Source organism: Melanerpes formicivorus, unplaced genomic scaffold (genome assembly GCF_026170545.1).
Source record: "Melanerpes formicivorus ecotype bairdi unplaced genomic scaffold, bMelFor1.0.p_v2 SCAF_13, whole genome shotgun sequence".
NCBI classification, from domain to species: Eukaryota; Metazoa; Chordata; class Aves; order Piciformes; family Picidae; genus Melanerpes; species Melanerpes formicivorus.
Window position 1 is genome coordinate 9,298,106 of NW_027142365.1, and position 20,246 is coordinate 9,318,351.

At 38.3% G+C, this 20,246-nt stretch overlaps 1 protein-coding gene across 1 annotated transcript in view; it reads right to left on the reverse strand.

Annotated features, from left to right (window-relative positions):
• Nucleotides 1-20,246, reverse strand: part of PTPRN2 (protein tyrosine phosphatase receptor type N2) — a 612,734-nt gene that overhangs the window by 25,738 nt on the left and 566,750 nt on the right. The window contains exons 18-20 of the mRNA XM_068146020.1: nucleotides 8,439-8,558; nucleotides 7,222-7,388; nucleotides 1,542-1,595 (exon numbers count right to left, since the gene is read on the reverse strand). Of these exons, the coding sequence (XP_068002121.1) occupies nucleotides 1,542-1,595; nucleotides 7,222-7,388; nucleotides 8,439-8,558 (341 nt within the window). The remainder of the gene's footprint in view (nucleotides 1-1,541; nucleotides 1,596-7,221; nucleotides 7,389-8,438; nucleotides 8,559-20,246) is intronic.

Here is a 20,246-nt window from a genome sequence, read left to right on the forward strand (position 1 = left end):
ACAAAGAGCTCGCTTTTTCTTTTTACCTTTCCCTATAATTCTTCCTTAGTTGCAATGATCAGAAAAAGACCTTCACCATAATTCCTAAGAAACAGGTTTAACTTTTGTGTATCATCAACCCTTCCTCAGAGATGTGAGACCAAGCCTTGGGAGGGGGAAAGCTCCCTAATCTGAATGCAGCTTGTGTCCCTTTCAGAGAGCAACATGTAATTGCCAGCATGATGCTCTTTTAGAGCTGCTGTTAGCAAACATAATTAAGACTTTAAGTAAAAGCTTTTTCTTTTTCCTTCCCCTCCCCAAAATTTTTACAAAGGTGCATGTGTGACCAATTAGACTGGTATGTAGTTTTATTAATTAAGTCATTATTTTTATTGATAGCTCAATTTGTGTACAAGAATTAATGAAAGGAAAAATAATAGAACAGCGTGAAGCACGTTATTACATTCTGTTTACAGGCGGGCTATGAAACTTAATTTTTGTTAAGTCTCTGTAGACAGAAGCTTTTTTCTTCCAGTTACTAGATCACTGCTTAGAAAAAATGAGGTAATGGTAATAACTTTTTTTTTTTTCCTATCTCTATGAAGAGAACAAAGACACAATCTTATTAGTTAAACTGAATAATGAGAGACAAGGCAGCAATCAGGCTCAATAAAAACAAAAACTACTGAGCAGATGGTAGACATTTCCATCCATCACAGTAAGGAAAGAGCAAGAAACCTGAAGGTTCTTCATTTTGCATCAAATGTTTCTTTTCTCAGGCTTCCTGAAGGCAATGCAACAAACCTCCTCCAGGGCATTCGCCTCTGCAGAGGGCCCCACTGGAAGGTGACTCTGCTGAGCCACATGTAAGAAACACATCCCCTCTCTCCTCACCCAAAATGGAGCACCACATGTCAAACAACCAGCCTCTTAGCAGGGCTGGTTTTTTTACCTTCCTTATCTACAAGAATATCTTTGATAAATAAGTGTATAATTCTCCTTATAATTCAGAATCTGTAATGGTAAAACCAAATACAAACATTATGTTAAAGTTTTTCAATGATCTGCCTGATAGCTCTTATGTGCATTGGACTTTCAGGCCTAAAGATAATCTGTGTTTAACAGGTTACTCAATCTCTGGGTAGGTTTCCACCTACATTGCCCTCTTTTTACTGTGATCACTAAATGCAAGCAAAGAAGAAATAAAACGTAATTCAGAGTTAATAAAGTCAACAAGACTAATCTGAGAGGGAATGCAAGGAGCCATTAGCATTCCAAAGAAGATTTATGAAACTGAAGTGCATCTTGTATCGGAAAGGGTGGCCATACATTGTTAAGTCACAGCACAACATCTACAGGAAAGGATAATTTTATTATGAAAACAGATCCTAAGTATTAATTAGCATTAAAAAACCCAGCTGAATTACATTTCATACATCAGCCTACCTCACTGTCTATTCAGTGATTAATCTAAAGCTTTAATTCGTCCTTTTTGTTTTTACATCTGCATTAAATTCTTACTCATACAAATCTCTCTAAACTATTTTAGAAATTATACTTGCCTGCAATGAACAACTACTGGACAAGAGCGACCCCTGTAGCACTTGTTTACTTTTCTGAAATAAAACAGACACAAAAAATTAATTAAGTATATCACACAGCTTCTGTAGCCAACTGTCAAAAATAAGCAATTACATAGAGCAAATACTGCAGTCTTTAAAGAAACAGTCAGGCTGAGAATTTCCCAATAAAACAAGCAGTTGTTACCTACATAATCTTGTTTAAAGTTTGCTTCTGCTTTGCTGCTGTAGAAATCCCAGTAAACATCTCATTGTTGCTGTTGGCTAGGCAAAATAAATGCTTTCTTTTCTCAAATATCTCATGTTTTAGCTCCAAACGTAAGATTATCTTGAGATGCTTTAATTTTAAAGCCAATTTGAAGTTCGTAAGCTTCCTCAAAGAAGTATCAAGGGGCATCAAACCGAACCCAAAATGAAAAAAAAAAAAAGGCTATTCCAATATACATTGTACAATATGTGATGGTTTGCAAAACCAGTTGTCCCTAGAAAGGGAAATACCAAATCTCCTGCAAAGCTCACACAATTCTAACATGTAATCTATCGTGGTCAAAATAGCTAAAGCCATCAGTACTCTTCACTGCTTTGGTTCTAGTGCAGAAGTCTTATGCATTTCATATTTACACATTCTTGTCTTCTACAGCTTCCTGGTTAAACATTCTCAGTGGCAAGAGAATAGATGTGAAGTCAATCAATAAAAGTGCAGCTATAGAAGAGGTCTGCTGGTATGTGAACTCAGAGTTAACTAGGGCTGAAGCAAACCAAGATATCCGCTATAACAATAGAGACCACAAAATTGGTTTAAATCTATTTAAATTACCTTACAAAACCCAAAATCCCAAACCCTCTCTTCTGCTTTAGGATATATTTTGCACGTCAAGTATGTTACAGGCCCAGAAACCCATAAAATATGCACACTTATGTTAACAAGGCAAGCTGAATAATGGCTAAAATGGGAAAGTATTGCTTCGAGAAATCAAAACCTTTCATTCCATTTACTTGATGAGATGTTTGAGTTTACTGGAGCTAGAAGGTCTCATATAAAATTATTTCATATGGCAGCTTCCAAGGGCTGCTCAGACTCTCTCATAGTCCCCAGCTCACTGTAAGTACTACATAGGATGCTGACTGTTAAACTGAAGCGTGCTACAGGAAATTGGCAACTGTGGCATGAGGTTATTATGAATTTTAAAGCATAACTAACCTACTGAATCATTTAGTTCTTGGCTGTTCATCTATTCACTAACATCTGTGCTGTGAAAACATGCATATATCTTTAAACACTGCTTACAGTATAGCCTGAAGATGCCTAAACTTCTGATCTGACAGGGAGTCAGGATACCTGCAACTCAATCCAAATAGGCAATGGTGGTGCTGCTGCTGTCCCATGTAATTGTGCCTTCATATTCTGCTTTTTATTATTTAAGATCCTAACCAAACTTGATAACATTATTAAGTTCTTGTAGTGATTGCCTTTAAACATTAGAAGTCAGGAATCTGTCACAATTCTTACTGTTTTGATTACCAATGTAAATTGGATTTGCAGAGACATTTTGCCTCTCTATTCCTTGATGTAAGTAATTAATACAGTAGAACAATGTTCAGTGAAGTAAGTGTTAGGTCATTGAGAAGCACCTGACTTTAGAAGGTAAATGGACCATTTCTATGTCCATAAATGCATATATATGCAGGCACTACCAACCAGAACTTCAATGACTTAAGGTACAAGTAGAGTTGTCACATAACTGAACTACTCAGTTCATGGTCATATCTGAGAACTAACTCCTCCTATACAATAGAAGGCTTGATACTTATGTTTTATGTTGTACAGTAAATTATGTTTGAAACGTCCATAACAACATCTGACACAGTCAATCTGCATTCCCCTACGTGCAGCTGGTCATTCTCCTTCCATCCCCCCATCATGTGCATTAGTAATAAGTAATTTCTGTGTTTAAAGAACTAAATGAAAGCTAATAACTACAGAGGAGCATTTACCATTTTTTTTTTGCCTTTTTTTCTGCTTGTGTGGTTCCTTTGTTCCTTGTATGGCACCATTAATATCATGTTTGCGTGTTGTGACTAGCCATCTACCAAAGTCCTAATAAAATTTCAATGGCAAACTCAATTTAAGCCTATCAGTACATCAGATCTCCCAGTAAATCAGACAGCCAGAGACACATGTTAGGGAAAGACACCTTATGTTTGTCAGTTTTATTGAAGGCGTTTCAAACGTTTTCATCGTCACACATTTCAGAAAGCACATTAAAACAAAGGGTTCCAATCCAGCTGGTTCATGGCTGTGTCTATATATAGCTTATGAAAATATTTAGAAATGCAGCAACATCTTATTTCATTCTTAGTTCTGGCTAATGAGAGTGAGCTGAAAATTCATCAGTAAGCAAAGTTCTCGAATGTTGAGGAAAATATATATTTTATATATATATATATACACATATACAGGAAGAATTAACTTAGAAAGAATGATTAGTAATACAAACCAACCCTTGGCTCATTGAGTGAAAAAGAAATCATCATGCAAACCATCAGCAAGCAAAGGTCAGAGGTCGTTAGAGGCTCAGAAAAGGGGTTTCCCACATTGTCCCTGCAGCAGAGTCACAGTTTCCAATGATCACTTTTGTGACTATGCAACTGGGCTCATATTACTAGCTGCAACATCACAAAAATGACACTGGCAACCGCTAATTAGCTGGCAAAATAAGAATTTGTCCATTTTTAAAGTGAGCAGTGTTAGTAAATGCCATTGCACACAGCGAGAAGTGATAGCATAATAGATATATATTTTAAGCAAAGCCCTCACATGTGATGCTAATTATCTTTTAGCTTAGCAGTCCCTCTTTAAAGTGTAAATGTGCTCCCTCTGGGCTCAAGAAATATTTAATTACACATATCAGTGCATGACTAACAAGCTAGTCCAGAGCAATAATGATTGGTCTATTGTTCAAAATGAAATTAGGACTCCAGAAGCATTTAAAACTGACCAGTGGTTTCTGTAGTAGCCTCACCTCTCAGGGACTGTCATTTGTACAGATTTTAAAAATACATAGAATAATCTCTTTTTGGCAATTTATACCTACATTATGAAAGCATGATAGATTATTCCACAAGGTTTAATGTATCTTCTAGATGCAAAATCATCTAAAATACTGTCTGATACATAGCAAGATAAATGTAAGCTTTCAGTTTTTCAAAGAGACTTGCAAAATTTACTTCAATAAAAATTTTAAGGTCCATCTTTCCACAGACTCTGGGCAAGGTAATTTTGGGAATCCAATTTTTCTTGGTGATGAGTTATAAAAAACAGAGGGTTGGTTATGTATATGTTTAATTTCATATATGTATGTGAATATATAAATATACACACATATCCATATATACACAAACACACTGAATGCACATAAAAACATAGATAAGATTAAAAGAAATGAGAGCAGCCCCTTTCTAGCACCACCCTACTACGAGTAGGGTAGTGCTGTCAGACATTTATTCCAGGGGCTTTGTGACTCAGCTGTCGTAATCCAGCCGAGTTTGTACTTTAAATAGGAAGCTTCAGGTGCAAAGCATGTGTAATGAATTCCAAATACATTGTTTTAGCAATAGTGCATTAGTTTTGGTTTGGTTTGGGTTTTTTTTTGTCATTAAAAACCCAGCAACATCAGATGACCAAGAAAACTGAGATTCACAGACCAGCTATTGTGCATGCCAAAATTCCTTTTCAAGCGGAATTTTACTATGCATTCAGTATTATGAGTTCATTGTACAAAACCTGCACGTAGCAAATGATTACAGTAGCCTACACTGGACTGTGAATACATATGAAATGAACACTCAGAATTCAATTAAATCTTAACAGGTTCATTCCCATACTGGCTTTAAATACAAAGAATGGCAGCTCCACTACTCTTCTCATCTAGCTATAATTTTTCCTTTTCAAAGTACTGCATAGCACTTCTCCAATATGTCTATTTAACCCTTGCACAATGTCACTCTAAGAAGTGCTGTCTTGACAATGTGAACTGTGACTTACTGTAGATCTAATCCTGCAGTTCATGCAGGGACCTCAATTCTTACTGAAGCAAGTTGGAGTCAAAGTGTTCCCAGCTTCCCATGTCCTGGCTGTACAAGCTCATTTATAGTCTAGTTAGAATTGCTAGCAGATTTCCCACTAACTTCAAAAAGAGCTGAGTTTGCTCAGTGCTGCAGCCTTGCACGTCTTAGGGGAGCCAGTTCAGAATTTTTGCTACAGAAATTCACTATAAGAACTTCTTCAGTACCACAAGCAAAGCGGAATCAACCCATGAAAATCACATCAAAGTTTGAAGCCAGAGAATAAAATGATGAAAATTTAATTACAGCTTCTACTCCATCCTATGACCGTGCTTCCCTCCTCTGCTTTTGTGTCATTACTCTGTAGCATATCCTCATACCCTCACCTGGACATAGCTCCTAGTGACTCAGTGAAGCTGTACTTCATTACTTGACCTGCACGTGTGAGATGGCTCTCTGCTTTAAAAAGCAATATGTACAAGAATACTGATGGATGAAAGGTGGCATTTAGTCCTAAATTTGTATGACTAACATTTTGCCAACAGACAACTGCATAAGCAGTTCCCATTGGATATATCCCAGCTTCTCTCCTCAGGTGCAGGTGTGTGAACTCCAACTGGCATCAGTCAGAGCTTCCAGCACTTATTCAAAGAAACAAGTCTGGAGCTTCTGAACACCAAGCCCTTTATAATCACTTTGGGAGGCTGTAGATAATATTGCAGTCCAGAGAGGAAAACACGTGATCCCACAGGCCACTTGTGGATTGAGAGCTAACTCCCCAAACCTCCTGGAGATTCTTTTCATTAATCATAAGCGCAGCGCTGTGGATTAGCTGAGACATGCTAACACCTACACGGGATGCACTGGGCACGGTTTGCAATCAAACAAAGATTATTTTTCTCCAGCATTTATCATGCATGGCTTTAATTTTCAAATTAAAATTTAGACACAGCAAACATTGGGGAAGGTGGAAAGGACTTTCACAGGTTTTGGGGTTTTGTGTCTTTGTATTTTAAAGCCATCTTAACTTTCCTTAAAATTCCAGAGTGTATGTTTTATCAACATTTTCATCTGCTTTCTCAAATTTCCACCTTCCTGCAGCCACAGAAGGTCTGGAGAACTCGTTGTTTGATCCTTACAAAGGAGCACTCCTCCAGGAATGCCTCTATTGCTGCATGACTACATTGTGATTTGGTTTTTTTTTTTTTCAAGTGTGCTCACACTACATAATTTATTTGTGAGATTCCTGCAATAAGGATCATAGGGGAGTGGCACAAAGAGCTTGGAAGTTGCAGACTGGATAAATACTTGGAAAACAAAGAGATATAAAAGCACCGAAGAGCTGTACAAATGGAAGAAAGGTATTGATCTGTACATGGGAAATGAGTATATCTTAATAACCAGGCAACATCTACGTGTGAGACAACACTAAACATCAGCTTACTTGCAGATTTTTGTGTTAGTTTAGCATTGTGGCTTCACAGGCTGAAGAACCCCCTTTCTAACCAGAAATATTTAAATGACAGTAAGAACGACTAAGTTTAGCTCCTCAGATCTGTAATCACCTTTGAATGAATTGTCATACTTCATGCTTTACCTGCGGAAATCCAGAAGCGATCTTGTGGAAGCAGGAACCCTCTGATCGTTCCAGCTGAGGAAGTGGAACTGTGTCACTGTGCGGGTTTCATTTGTCTGCAGGTTCTTCAGGTAGAAGCTCCTCACGAGGAAATCCTCGCACCAGATGTGCTCAGAGACAAGGTTTACCTACACCCCACAGGAAGGAACAAATGGAGATCAGAAATTTTAGTCATAGGCCTTATCATCAGGATTGTAGGTAAAAGATGTCTAGAATGAAGGAAGCGCATAGGAACCGCTGGGATTTTTGAAAAATTATAATCATTTTTAATTTAGCAATCAGATTAATTATTAGGGAGGGGTTAGCAGCCACTGCTACTTTATTGAAGACATAAAAATATCTTGGCAGTTTTAATGCAAAAGAGAACTGAAGTGAAACTTTACATCATTAGGTATACAACAGACACTGCCTGAAAGTATGTTAGGACTGTCAGTCACTTTCTACTCAGAAATGCCCACAATACATGGCCCAGCCCGCTCTCAGTGGGCTTCTCCTGCTATGTAGAAACATATGCATAAAAAAAATGTAGTTTCTTTGCAGAGTTCATCTTCACAGAATATGAGTTTGTTCACATTTTAGTTTAAACAGCAGTTTCCCTGTTCTTCCTGTTTGGCCTGGTGGTTTTAGTGTCTTCCTTGGCTGACAACTGGAAAAATCTGACATCCATTGTCAATGGTACATTTTGACAAAACTGGCGGTATGGTATTTTGAGCTAGAAAATACAAACATGTATTTGTTGTTGTGACTGAAGGAAGAGGTAAAAATAGATAGCACTAATTGCTGAAGCTACAGAGCAGCTTTTCTATAAAGACACACATACGGTTTTCCTAAGACAAAATTCACTAGTTCTAAAAATAGTGTTTACTATAAAATACAAATGCATGGTTTCACATTTCAACCATTTGCAAAAGCTTTTGAACAACAAAATTGTTGTCCCTTATTCATTGTACTGCTTGGCTCATTATTTACTAGATTTTATTCATCGGAAACTACCTCGCGATTCAAACTGCGCTGATTTCTTCTCTGCAAATCCGAAACTACTTGAAAGCATATGAGGAGTACTTGAGAGCCTTGAGTTCAACCTCCAGGTTAGGTCGGCCTAAACACCATTTTCCCCCATGTGAAATTAAGCTGTACACTTCCTGTCACGTTTACAACCAGATATTTTGTTTAGGTACCTCATAGATATGGTAGAGGTTTGACCCTTCATCTGGCCAATAGTGGTAGCACTGTTTGACTCCGTTTTCTGCGAGGGGTGTCAGCATGACAATAACGACACAGCCGTTCTCCCAGACCATCTGCAGACAAAGAAAGACACCGTGGCCACATTGTGACTGCCTAATTACTGCATGACATGTATAATTACTGCACTCAGACACACAATCAAAATTTATTCCATTCACAGGAAATTTATTTCATTTTCATTAGACACTTTTACTCTGCAGCTGCTTTCAAATCCTTGAATAAACTGGCATCCATATTTTGCAGGCATCCATGAAATATTAAAGAATTTCCAGTTATTTCAATTCAGGTCTTCCACAAAAATCTCTCCTCATTCCTTGTACTGTGTTCAGATGCTTTTCCATCAAACTTTCAGACCCACAAAGGGAACCCTGAACAATGGTTGCAGAATACACAGCAATTTGGGACTTGATATATAATATTAAAGGAGCATGCACCTACTAAAGTGTCATGTACTTAAACCTGTTTGTGTCCTCAGCCTCTTTCTTATTGCAGTTGCCATCTCATAAAAGCCTTTAAATACTGCATTGCTGAAAAAATCTTGAAAGTTTCATCTGAACAACAGCAATGAGGAAAAGGCAGGAAGATCCCAAATAAAATCTGCTCTTCCAGAAACATTTCAGATGGAGAAACCATTCCTCCAAAAACACATTTAAAGATTTGTGGCAAAAGTGCATTACTTTCTCTTACATCTCCTTTCCTTCCTTCCTTCCTTCCTTTTTTCTTTCTTTCCTTTTATTTTTTTTCCTTCATGCCTTTTATTTTTTTTTCTTTTATCTTTTCTCCTTTAATTTTCTTTCCCTAACATTTTGCTTTGTTTTGTTTTGTTGTTTTCTCTCTCTCTCCAACTCTCCTCTTTTATCTTCCTGGTTTTTTTTCTGGAGGTAGAAGGAAAGACCAACTCCTGCAGCAGACTGTACACTCACATAACACAGGTACGGCAGGAACAGAAGAAAACAGTGTATCTTCAGTATCAACATAATTCCCTAATAATATACATCAGCCACAGAGTAGGATACAAGAATTCAGCTCATCCTCAGCTAAAGGATTTGTGAATGTCTCCCACAAACAGCAGAACAAGAAGAGATGCTCTGGTCTGGCCTATCTCTGTTCCAAACACAGCCCATGGCTGAACAAAAAGGCTCCTATGAATTAATACCAAGCAGCATAATCACTAAACCCGGTTATTATTATGCTGTACATTGATGTTATATTTGCATACAACTTTCATTGTCTTCCTGCTAGCATATAAAATTACTGAATGAAGAGTAAACTGCTCTTTTTGTGAAGGGTTATGTTTATTTCACAGAAATATTTATCAGCAACTGTATTGACATGTAAATTTTGTAAACAAAAAAGGCCTTTGTCTAAACTGTGTGAAGATGAGATGATACATTCAATTCCAGGATTATTTTTTTTTTTAATTACATATCAAATAAAAAGGTTTCCCATTCATGGATAATGATGTTGTCTTCTCTTTTAAGAGCAGCTTGCGTATAGAGAAACAAATAACATTTTTCTTCCTTCCCCTCTCTCCCTCTCCCCCCGCCCCCATTTTGCAACATAATTAAAATGACTTTCAAAACCACTGCAAAATTATTTAGAGAAATTATTGAGAGAAATTAGTCCGAGGTTATTTATACTTTTGAACAGAAGTGGGGGAAGAAACACAGCTGAATGTGAGGAGTAAAAAATCCTCTTTCTTGTCTTCCTTTTTTTAATCCCCTTAAAATTATTTTAAACAGAAAAATACCTGCAATCCACTCACTCTCCTGTTAAATACTCATAATGTCACAAAATCAGCAAAAATAATTTCACTTGATAGATAATTTATTATATGGGCAGATGTAGATTTATGGTTTGTATCTTTTTTTCTGAATACTGACATTACTGAATACTGACATTTTTTGTATTGCTTTTTTAACACACATCTGGGAACTTTGTAAGGATTTCATTGATTCCAACATAGTTTCACCTTTTTCTTTTCTTTTCTTTTTTTTTTTAAAGTCAGCAATCAGACTAAGGTAAGAATTCAAAACATGTATCTTCCTTTAAAATTAGCCCCACTAAATCAGTACTTTCATCACATAACAATTTAATGTGCCTCTAGAAGGTATGGAAGCTCATTGAAGCCATTACGAAAATGAGGAGAAACACAGTTTTTATGAGCGTAATAAAAATACAATGATCTAGACCATAAACTAATCATCTAGCACTCTGCTTGTGCCACCCAAGTGTAACATTATAAAAGCCCACTCGTTTAGAGAGGAATCCTTACAGTTTGGCAGCCCTGTTCATTGGTTCAAAGACACAGCATTTCATTAGTAAAGGGCTGCCTGCATCTCTGAAGATTTCATTAAGCATAAATCCAAATGAAAGTTAATTTAAACAAACAATTTCAAAGTTACTCTAGGGTATAATATTTCTTTTAGGTCATTGTGTGAAAATATAGAAGTCAAATCTACTAAATCAAGACGACAGTGCAATCTAGTGCTGTCATCCCTGTTACAAGCAGTCGTCACCACATCTCCTGTGCTTACCATTGAGACACAATTTTCACTACAACTCTCAGCCTGTGACCAGAGAACAACATTTTCTTTGTTTCCTAGATAACTTAAATATTACACTATCAGGCTGTTTGCTGAATTTCTTTCCAAACAACACAGAAGTGGGATGGTTCAGAGGCAGTTCACAGAGTTTCATACTGTCACCTACTGACTGCCCCATCTTTAACTTGGTGCTGGGTCTCTCACAAGCCACATTTTCCAACATCTAGCACTTTGCTGTGCCCAGTGCTCAAATATGGTAACGTGCTGGAAAGTGGCCCTAAGGAGTGTGTCTTTGTAATTAATGAAGGAACAGGAAGCACAGACCTGGCCTGCACAATCTCAATACAGCCTTTGGAGAAGAAGTGCCTCTGGTTACCAATAAGTCATTTAATCTGGGCTTGGAGAATAAAGGAGGATGTTCAGTTGCAAATACACAGCAGTTTATGCAATTCTAAACTTTTTATGCTTGCATATAACCTAAGTTTAAAGAGACTATAAGGTCCTCAGTATAGAGGTTTTTCTTTTTATTTAGAGCCCAGCAAAATTAATCCTTGGACTCTGTGTCTATAAAAACTAAATATACATAACCCCCCAAATATATTGCATAAAAGATGTAATACATAAACCTAAACTTATTTAGATCACTTAGAACAGACAGTTTCATATCTGCAATTTACAGTAACACTTCCAGGAGAAGAAGAAATGTAGAATGGAGTCTTCTGAATGGTGGTGATAAAGTCTGAGCTATGTATAGCAGCTCACTACAAAGCTTTGCAGCTTGGCTGAAAAAGGAAGAGAACGTATAATTGTGTGACATATCTACATTCAGCCTATATGCCTAGAGAGTAACATGTTAATGATCTTTAATGAGGTTCTGCTGTATGTATCATTCTCAAAACATTTCTTAGACAAGAATAACACCATCCCTCTTCATTTATTGCATATTAGAGGCTGAATCCTGCAACCCAAAGATGAGCAGTGCATTTGACATCCACAGGATTCCCTGTTGATGAAATCTACCACGTGTAGAGACCTCATGCTGTGGTTATCCAGCATGCCAGTCCCGTACAAAGAACTTCCACACTGAGATGAATTATATTTAGTATGAAGTATGTGCAAAAGACCATAGAATTGTTTTTTTCAAGAAAGGAGGAAAAAGTCACAAACAGGAGAATCAGTGCCACAACCCTGGCACAAATGCAAGTTTTGAAGAGCTTGTTGATAAAATATTTAATATGAATCACTTTATTATTATTTCTTCCAGACACTTCATTTCTAAGCTGCTTCTTCAGTGAATGATGCATCCCAAGCCCCTTCTTTCAGACCTTTAGTTTAGTGTTGGAGAAATTACAAGACATGCTCTGATCTGACTCTTCTTTCAATGGGAACTGGTGGAAGTTTCTAAAATGTGATGATTTAAAGAGAAAATAGGTAGGATAATCAGTGAAGTCCAGCCTGTTCACTAAAAATAACAGGCTAAGCATATCAACTGTTTTCTGGAAGAGATCTCCAACAAACTAAACATTTCACCTTTTCAGTCTTTTAGGCTTCCTGAATAGTTATTAAATGCAACTATTTGGAGAAGCAGACAAACAAGCAAACAAAACCCAACTAATTTCTAATGATAATCAAAACATGACATGAGCAAATGTATCTCCTAAACAACAAAACAAGGTACTAACCCCTGCTGGATCAGATAACAGTCCTGCCATTGCATATTTTGAATGTAATCAACTCAGCTGTGACTTCCTTCAAGTTCTATACTGGAGCTAGGAAATACTGTATTTAATGGAGATGAAAAAGAGCATATTCTGGAATATTTTAAAACAAAACCCCAATGCTTTAATGGGTTATAAAAAAAAACCCCAACAAAACAACAGAGGAACTGTTAACTCAAATTCAAGAAATAAATTGGGGGTGGGGGGGTGTGGATTTAGATTTGTGTTATCAACTAGAAGTTCACAGTGTGTGACAGTCAAAAAGCAATTTTTTTTCTGCAAAACTTTTTGGTTGAAAATGACTTATCATTTTGATATGAAAAGGGTCAAATCTGACAGTTAGAGCTGCCATTTGTAAAGTCATAGAGGAGAGGCTGAGGGAGATGGGGTTGCTTAGCCTGGAGAAGAGGAGGCTCAGAGGAGACCTTATTGCTGTCTGCAACTACCCAAAGGGAGGCTGGAGCCAGGTGGGGGCTGGTCTCTTCTCCCAGACAACCTGTGACAGAACAAGAGGACACAGTCTCAAGCTGCACCAGGGGAGGTTTAGGCTGGATGTTAGGAAGAAGTTTTTCATAGAAAGAGAGATTGGCCATTGGAATGGGCTGCCCAGGGAGGTGGTGGAGTCACCATCACTGGAGGTGTTGAGGAAGAGACTGGATGAGGCACTTGGTGCCATGGTTTAGTTGATTAGATCGTGTTGGGTGATAGGTTGGACTTGATGACCTCAAAGGTCTTTTCCAACCAGGTTAATTCTATTCTATTCTATTGTTGTGCCAGACCACAAATATGTATTAAGTTGAAAAATTAATGATTAACAAGCTATGCTTAATTTAAAAAAAAGTAAAATCTGTCCTGCAGTTGAAAAGATGTCTTGAGAGAGGGCCATATATAAATACCTGGATGTCACACTGGCTCCACATGTTATAGCTCTGCTGTTTCAGCAACACTTGTTTGGAAGCTAATGGGAAAAGCAAACTCAGGATGACAGTTTGTGTTGCAATAACTTCTGCTCTCTCAAAGAGACATAAACTGTTCTTACTCTCCTCAGTAGACTCCTAACTCAAGCCTTATTATTAAATAATTTAAATATAAACACTACTTAGCATTGTGGTGCTGACAAAACCACACAAAGGAGAGACAATCTGCTAACCAGTAATTAGCTTTTCCCTTCAGTATTGGAACGGTGTGGAAACCTAAACAATAAAGGGACAACAATTTTAGAAGGACCACTTCTAAGCACCTTCTCCAACAGGAGCCATAATTAGAAGCGAGCATGGTAAACACACACTCCTTCACCGAACGCCCACAGAATTACTAACGCTGTATTTATTTCACATGGCTTGACAAGTTACTAGAGCTCTAGGGGCTACTGTTCTGTGCCTATCTCTCCCTTGCTGTTTTCCTTTTATTAAATTAAAATATGCATATTTTACACATTGAATTGCTTTGTGTCGCTTTTCATCTGCTCTTCTTTCTGAAGGTGAGAACTGATTAGACATGCAGGAAGTCCCATTCCAGGCAAGGAAAATAAAACTTGGGAATCAACATTGCTTGAAAGCACTGTGTTCTGCACAGAAGAACAAAATGCAGGGAAATAATTTTGTCTGTAAATTAATTTCAGCACTCACAAAGTGCTGAACTGGGAGCACAGAAACAGTAATTAGAGCAGGGGAGGGTTTGGTACAGTTGTTCTTACTCAACCCATGGGCCTGGAACACCGATTTTGAAGGGAGACTCATTCAGCTACCGGGACGTGATCTTCTGTTCACTGGGGTTTGCCCTTGGATATGACTAATGATTAATGCTTTATACACAGGGAACAATCAACTGACAGCATTCTGTATTTCTTCTGCTGAATTAAGAAAACATGGAAGAGAAAAGCAAGCGCTGCCAAACAGATATACAAAGCTTTATCGTGTGCTGAAGACTGCAGCTTTAGGAACTGAGTTCTTCACATGCCGGTGTGTTCTGGGAGGAAAATGGTAGCTAGTTTTTGAACCGAGTCTGATAATATACTCCTCCATATGGGTAGTGAAAAATCGTCCTTAAAACAGTTTTAGATGAAAAAATGCAGGATTGAGGGCAATGAACTCTCTGGCTCAGATTAGGGCTCCTGAGACTCTTTCTTTACTACTCTTGAAATAAAAATTAAAAATAATCAAAGGAGCAGAGATGAGGTCTCCCCATAACCACAACAGTGTAAACTCCCCTTGAGTGAGATTTCTTTTTCGCTCGTTGGCAACATATCCCCAGCTTTAATAAAAGGGTGAAGTCTATTCTCTATTTCAAGTCTATTTCCATATTGGCAAATAGTAAAGGAAAGATGAGGCAATAAGAAGCATGAGTTTGATTCAGAACATGTAGAATGAAGCTTTTTCTCACTTCCTAGAGGAGCATCCTAACCACAAAGGCGCAGCACCTGAAGTCAGCCTTCCTCATCCTGTGTTGGATTCAGTGCTACTTATAGAATAGAATAAACCAGGTTGGAAGAGACCTTCAAGATCATCGTGTCCAACCTATCATCCAAGACCACCTAATCAACTAACCCATGCAACCAAGCACCCTGTCAAGTCTCCTCCTGAACACCTCCAGTGACGGCGACTCCACCACCTCCCCGGGCAGTCCATTCCAATGGGCAATCACTCTCTCTGTGTAAAACTCCCTCCTGACCTCCAGCCTGAACTTCCCCTGGCGTAGCCTGAGACTGTGTCCTCTTGTTCTGGTGCTGGCTGGGAGAACAGTATCAGACCATCCTTGCCAGACTGGAACACCCTCAGGGACTAAGGCATCTGGGGAACAATCTAGCCTGAGCTACACATCTATTCAGGCAAAGGCTAGGGAATTTTCTCATCCAAACTACCAGTGATAACTTATGTAACTTCAAGACTTACTGTTGTAGGTGCTTTGAACCTTACTGAATATAGAATGAAGAAAATCAAATTTCTCTACTCCTTCAGTAGAAGCTATATAATGTTCATATACTTATTAATGATGCATGGAGGGAGGACATCACAGAAACACAATAAATGTTTACAAAAATAAGTATTACATGTGATTTCATTTTCTAAGGCAACTAAAGCATATCCTCGTAAGTCACTTGGCAGGAACTACCTGAGTCCTCCCTTTATTTCACTTAACATGGAAAAATAAATGAAAAAGAAAAAACATGGAAATGGACTTCCCTCCATAAAGAGGGACAGGAAAGAATGGAGGCAGATTTGTGAAAGCAAGGCATAATGCAGGGTGGTTTTCAGTGGGAAGAATGATGGCCTCCTGCAGAAATCTCCACTTGGAGATGATGAACCTTAGCAGACATGCAATTTATAAAACTGGCATAATTAAGGACAATTTTTCAGTGCAAAGACAGTTGGTTCTAAATATCCTAATTCCAAGGAATAGTTTCTTGCATATTATCATCCCTTGCTCCTTAGAATACATTGCAAGTTAAGACATGCACTTCATGTCACATACTTTATGGAATTATAACACAGGACATAGGGAAAATAATAAAATGTGATGCCTCCAGAATTATTCACAACATGGAACTCCTGCTGCGAAAACTTGTTATAGATCAGAAATGTTCTGCATCCTCTTTCTTTTGAATTATGTTCAAAGAGACGTTGAATTTTAATAGTGTTGTGTGAAAGAGCTGAGTGAAATCTCACTGAAGCTGCTGGACAAAATCATCACCTTTCATTCAAGATAAGTGTAAGAAACAAGCAAACTCTTTTATGGAGCCTGATAACTGAAATTACAGAAGTTATCATCAAAACCAAGAGAAATGTGAAGCATATGGACCCAGGAGTTTCTCCAGAAACTGATATGCTTAATGCAGAGAGTCATTAATCAAGGCAAGATGATTAATCCAGATAAGCAGCAAAATAAAGAAACCACCAGCACAGCTCAACACAGTAGCATTGTGATGCCGGTAGAAGAAAAGATGTTTGTGGTAAAACACTGGGTGAATGAGGCTAGGGAAAAAAGGAATTATTGCCTGTTATTTGGTTCTGCCTTTGTTCAAGGAAACAAAACTCCGTACTTTCTTTGTAAATAAAATGGAACTATATCAAAGCATTCTGAGGATGAATTCTCTTTCCAGCTGTGGTGGGTTGAAAATTTCCCTCCAACATTAAATTTGCCAGACCGACTCAGCTGGAAGCAAATGGAAGCTGTATTTACAAGCAAAACTAAATCTACAATGAAATGCAATGAATATATACAAAATATACAATATTTACAGGTATTTACAACTAATAAACAGCACAAGGACCCCCCTGGCCAAGGACCAGGGGAAGCTACTAGCTTCTCTCTCCCTGCCTGGCCCTTACCTCCACACCCCGCCCCGTGCAAAAGGGACAAGAGACAGAAGCAGAGAAGTTAATACTAGTCACAACAAAAGCAGCGTAGCCAAGGTCAAGCAGAAGCAAGTTAGGATCTCCCAGCCCAAGGAAGTGAGAAGAGAGAGAAATTATTTACATTACTATCTTAAGTCCATTATCTTTCCAATGGGATTGTTTAGTATTATCATTGTTTTCTGTTTTACACCCAAGAGTGATTTATTTACATTTTACTACTTTCTGTTCAAGATCTGTGAAAATTTTTTAAAGGCATAGCCTACAGCTACCACACCAGCTGAGAAGAAAACAACCCACAGGCCCAGCAAGTTGTTTAACCTCTCAGGTAAAAATGGATTAATACCATGTGAGGGGAGGCATCCAGCTTTCAAGGAAGGGAATCGTGAGGTGGAATTCCCACTGAATCAAAATAGAATCAGTGGAGGAGGTATCTTTCAGAACTAGCAATTGGTAAAAAGAGATGAAAACAAGACCAGATGAAATTAAGAGAAGACTTAAATCAGCTGGATGCTTTTCAAAATTAATTAAAGTACTAGCTGGGAAATTTCCAGAGCAGTCTAAGAGATGACATGCAGGCTGAGATGAAATCTCTGCTTGAGCCACAAACACAGAGTATCCAGACATATTAGGAAGCCCTGTGGCAAAACAGATCAATGAGATGACTGACAACACAACTCCTGCAGGCTAGAAATTTTTCAAAGAAATAGGTAAGCCAGGAAAGTTGGAAGTTGGCACATGCTGACTTAGAAGAGCTACACCAAGAATACAAGAAGCTGAAGAAGCAAACTGGAGAGACACAGACGACTGTACAAGCCTGATGCCTGGAAGTGGTCTTATACCATTAGAAAAGCCAGAGTAAGACTCTTGCATTCTTTTATCATTATGATTGTTAAAACATACACAAATTTGAACATAATTTGAAAATGACCAATATATAGGAGCTTGGTCTGTCTACAGACTGTGTCTTTGAAAGAAAAACTTCCATCAAGCTGATCCTTCTCAGGTCAACATGAAAACCCAAATGAACAGAAAGGTGTACAGATAATGTTGGGTCTAATGGGCAGCTCTAGTTGCTCAAATTAAATGATACTGAAGAACAGTACGTGCTCTCTTCCTCACCTTACCAATAAGAATAGAATCTCCCAAGAAGTGGCCGCTAGTAAGGTAATTAAAACTAGTCCCCCTCCAGTCCTTTTGTGGTACTAGGCATGAATCTGCTCACCAGTAGTAAGAATACTAAACAAAGCAATATCAATGACTTATGAAATAGCTTTGCCCAGCATGGGAAAGAGCAGGCACTGAGCTAACCATGATCTCTGTTCATATCTGGGCAACTTGAAAATTGTAAATAGAAATTTTATTGCTAAGTGTCTAATAGCACTTGCACAAAAACAACGGGCACTGGATCAACAGAACAGGTTTTAGAGGAGCCTGCCAATAAAACTAAGAAAAAAAGATTATCCAAAACTCAATCATCTGTTTGGTTTAAAATAGGCATAATGGATGTGACCACAAGATCACGTAGATGACAGACATAAAGAGCAGCCAACACTGTAGACCGGTGTTAGAGCTCTGGAACTGTGTTACTTTTGGAAGAAGCTTCTGCCAGATGCTTTGGTAGCCTTCTCTCTTGCTAACAGGCATTTGAGTCATTGGACCACTGCGGAGCTGGACTAAAGTAAAAGTCTACGAAGTGAAATACTGCGACACTCTATAAATCCATTCCTAGTAGGCCACACTGCTTGCTAATGTAGAATGGAAGAATCTAATGTGAGCTTCAAGAGAAACTAGGTTTAGAAACTGCCTTTAGAATTTGGGCATGAATTCTAGACATTCCAGACAAATTAGGAGCAATTTGGGTTTCATTACAGACATCAGCTTAAACTTTCAAGTAAAGCAAATGCTTTGTAAGTCTGTGTTTCCTAGAAATCAGCTTGAAATATCTACAGGAGTGTAAACAATTCTGAGAGTTTCTTACTGGAGTAGTCTTCAGCCAAGTTAAAATGGCAGTGCCTGATGCCCACCATGCAACTAGGCTCTTGTGAATCTTAGCAGCCAAGGCTCTGCAAAAATAGGAAGCAATACATCTAGTAAATATTGCCATAGAAGGTGATGCCAAGCTCCAAGAGTTTCCGTTGGACTTGCTTAAGCATGACATTGTGCAGAACAGTCACATGTCTCTCTGGAGTCAGTCACTCCTCTCACTGTCAGTTAGAAAAGTGCTTCACTGAGCACATAAAAGGGGGAAAATGCAACACAGCTCACAACAGCTGGTATTAAATGGAGGAAGGAGAGGGAGGAGAACCACTGAGAAGATGCATCAGGAATGAATAATTGACTCTTTAAACAATCCCTGGTGGCAGCACTGTGCTCTGTATAAACTATAGAAAATGCATTGAAGTAAACATCAAGGGATTCTGCCCTGACAGGAGTTAACACTCTGTCTTTCACAGCAAGTTTGGGTTTTCCATGCTGAACCTTAAAATAGGTACTACTAGGTGAAAAATGGATATACACTTTGCTCCTGCATCTGGGCATAAACCACAACTTGAAGCCATGGCTTTTGACCTGTACAGTGGACCTACTACATTTCAGTGGTGATGGGCAGAGTGTTCCGTAAGGAGTTTATTACACCTGTTTATTACACCTGGCTGATACCCTGAGCCATGCTAAAAGCTTGGGACAGTGTTGTGAATCAGCAGTGTGACATGAGCTGTGGGAAGTTTATGTCTTAAAAAAGTGGGTGATGGACTAATCTGACATAGGTAGACTGTTATGCTGAAGGGACAGACAGCATCAAAAATAAATGTGAGAAGCAAACATATCTAGGGGAACTACTGAAGAAACCATTAGAAAAGATCACATCATAAAACGGACACATGGCCAAACCACGGTCGTCAAATGGTTTCCATGGAGATGTTTACAGAAGATCTTGTAGAGAGGTGGAGTGAACTTCCACTGATGGATAATTGGGAGAAGAAAAAGAAGCAAAAGGAAAGAAAGATTCTCCATTCATAAACAGGTTCAAGAAAGAAAGTCAAGAGATCTTTTGAGTATGAAGTTGAAATGAAGAAGATTGGAAGACAGAAGAAATAATGTCTCAGTTTTAGTGTCTCTGTGCA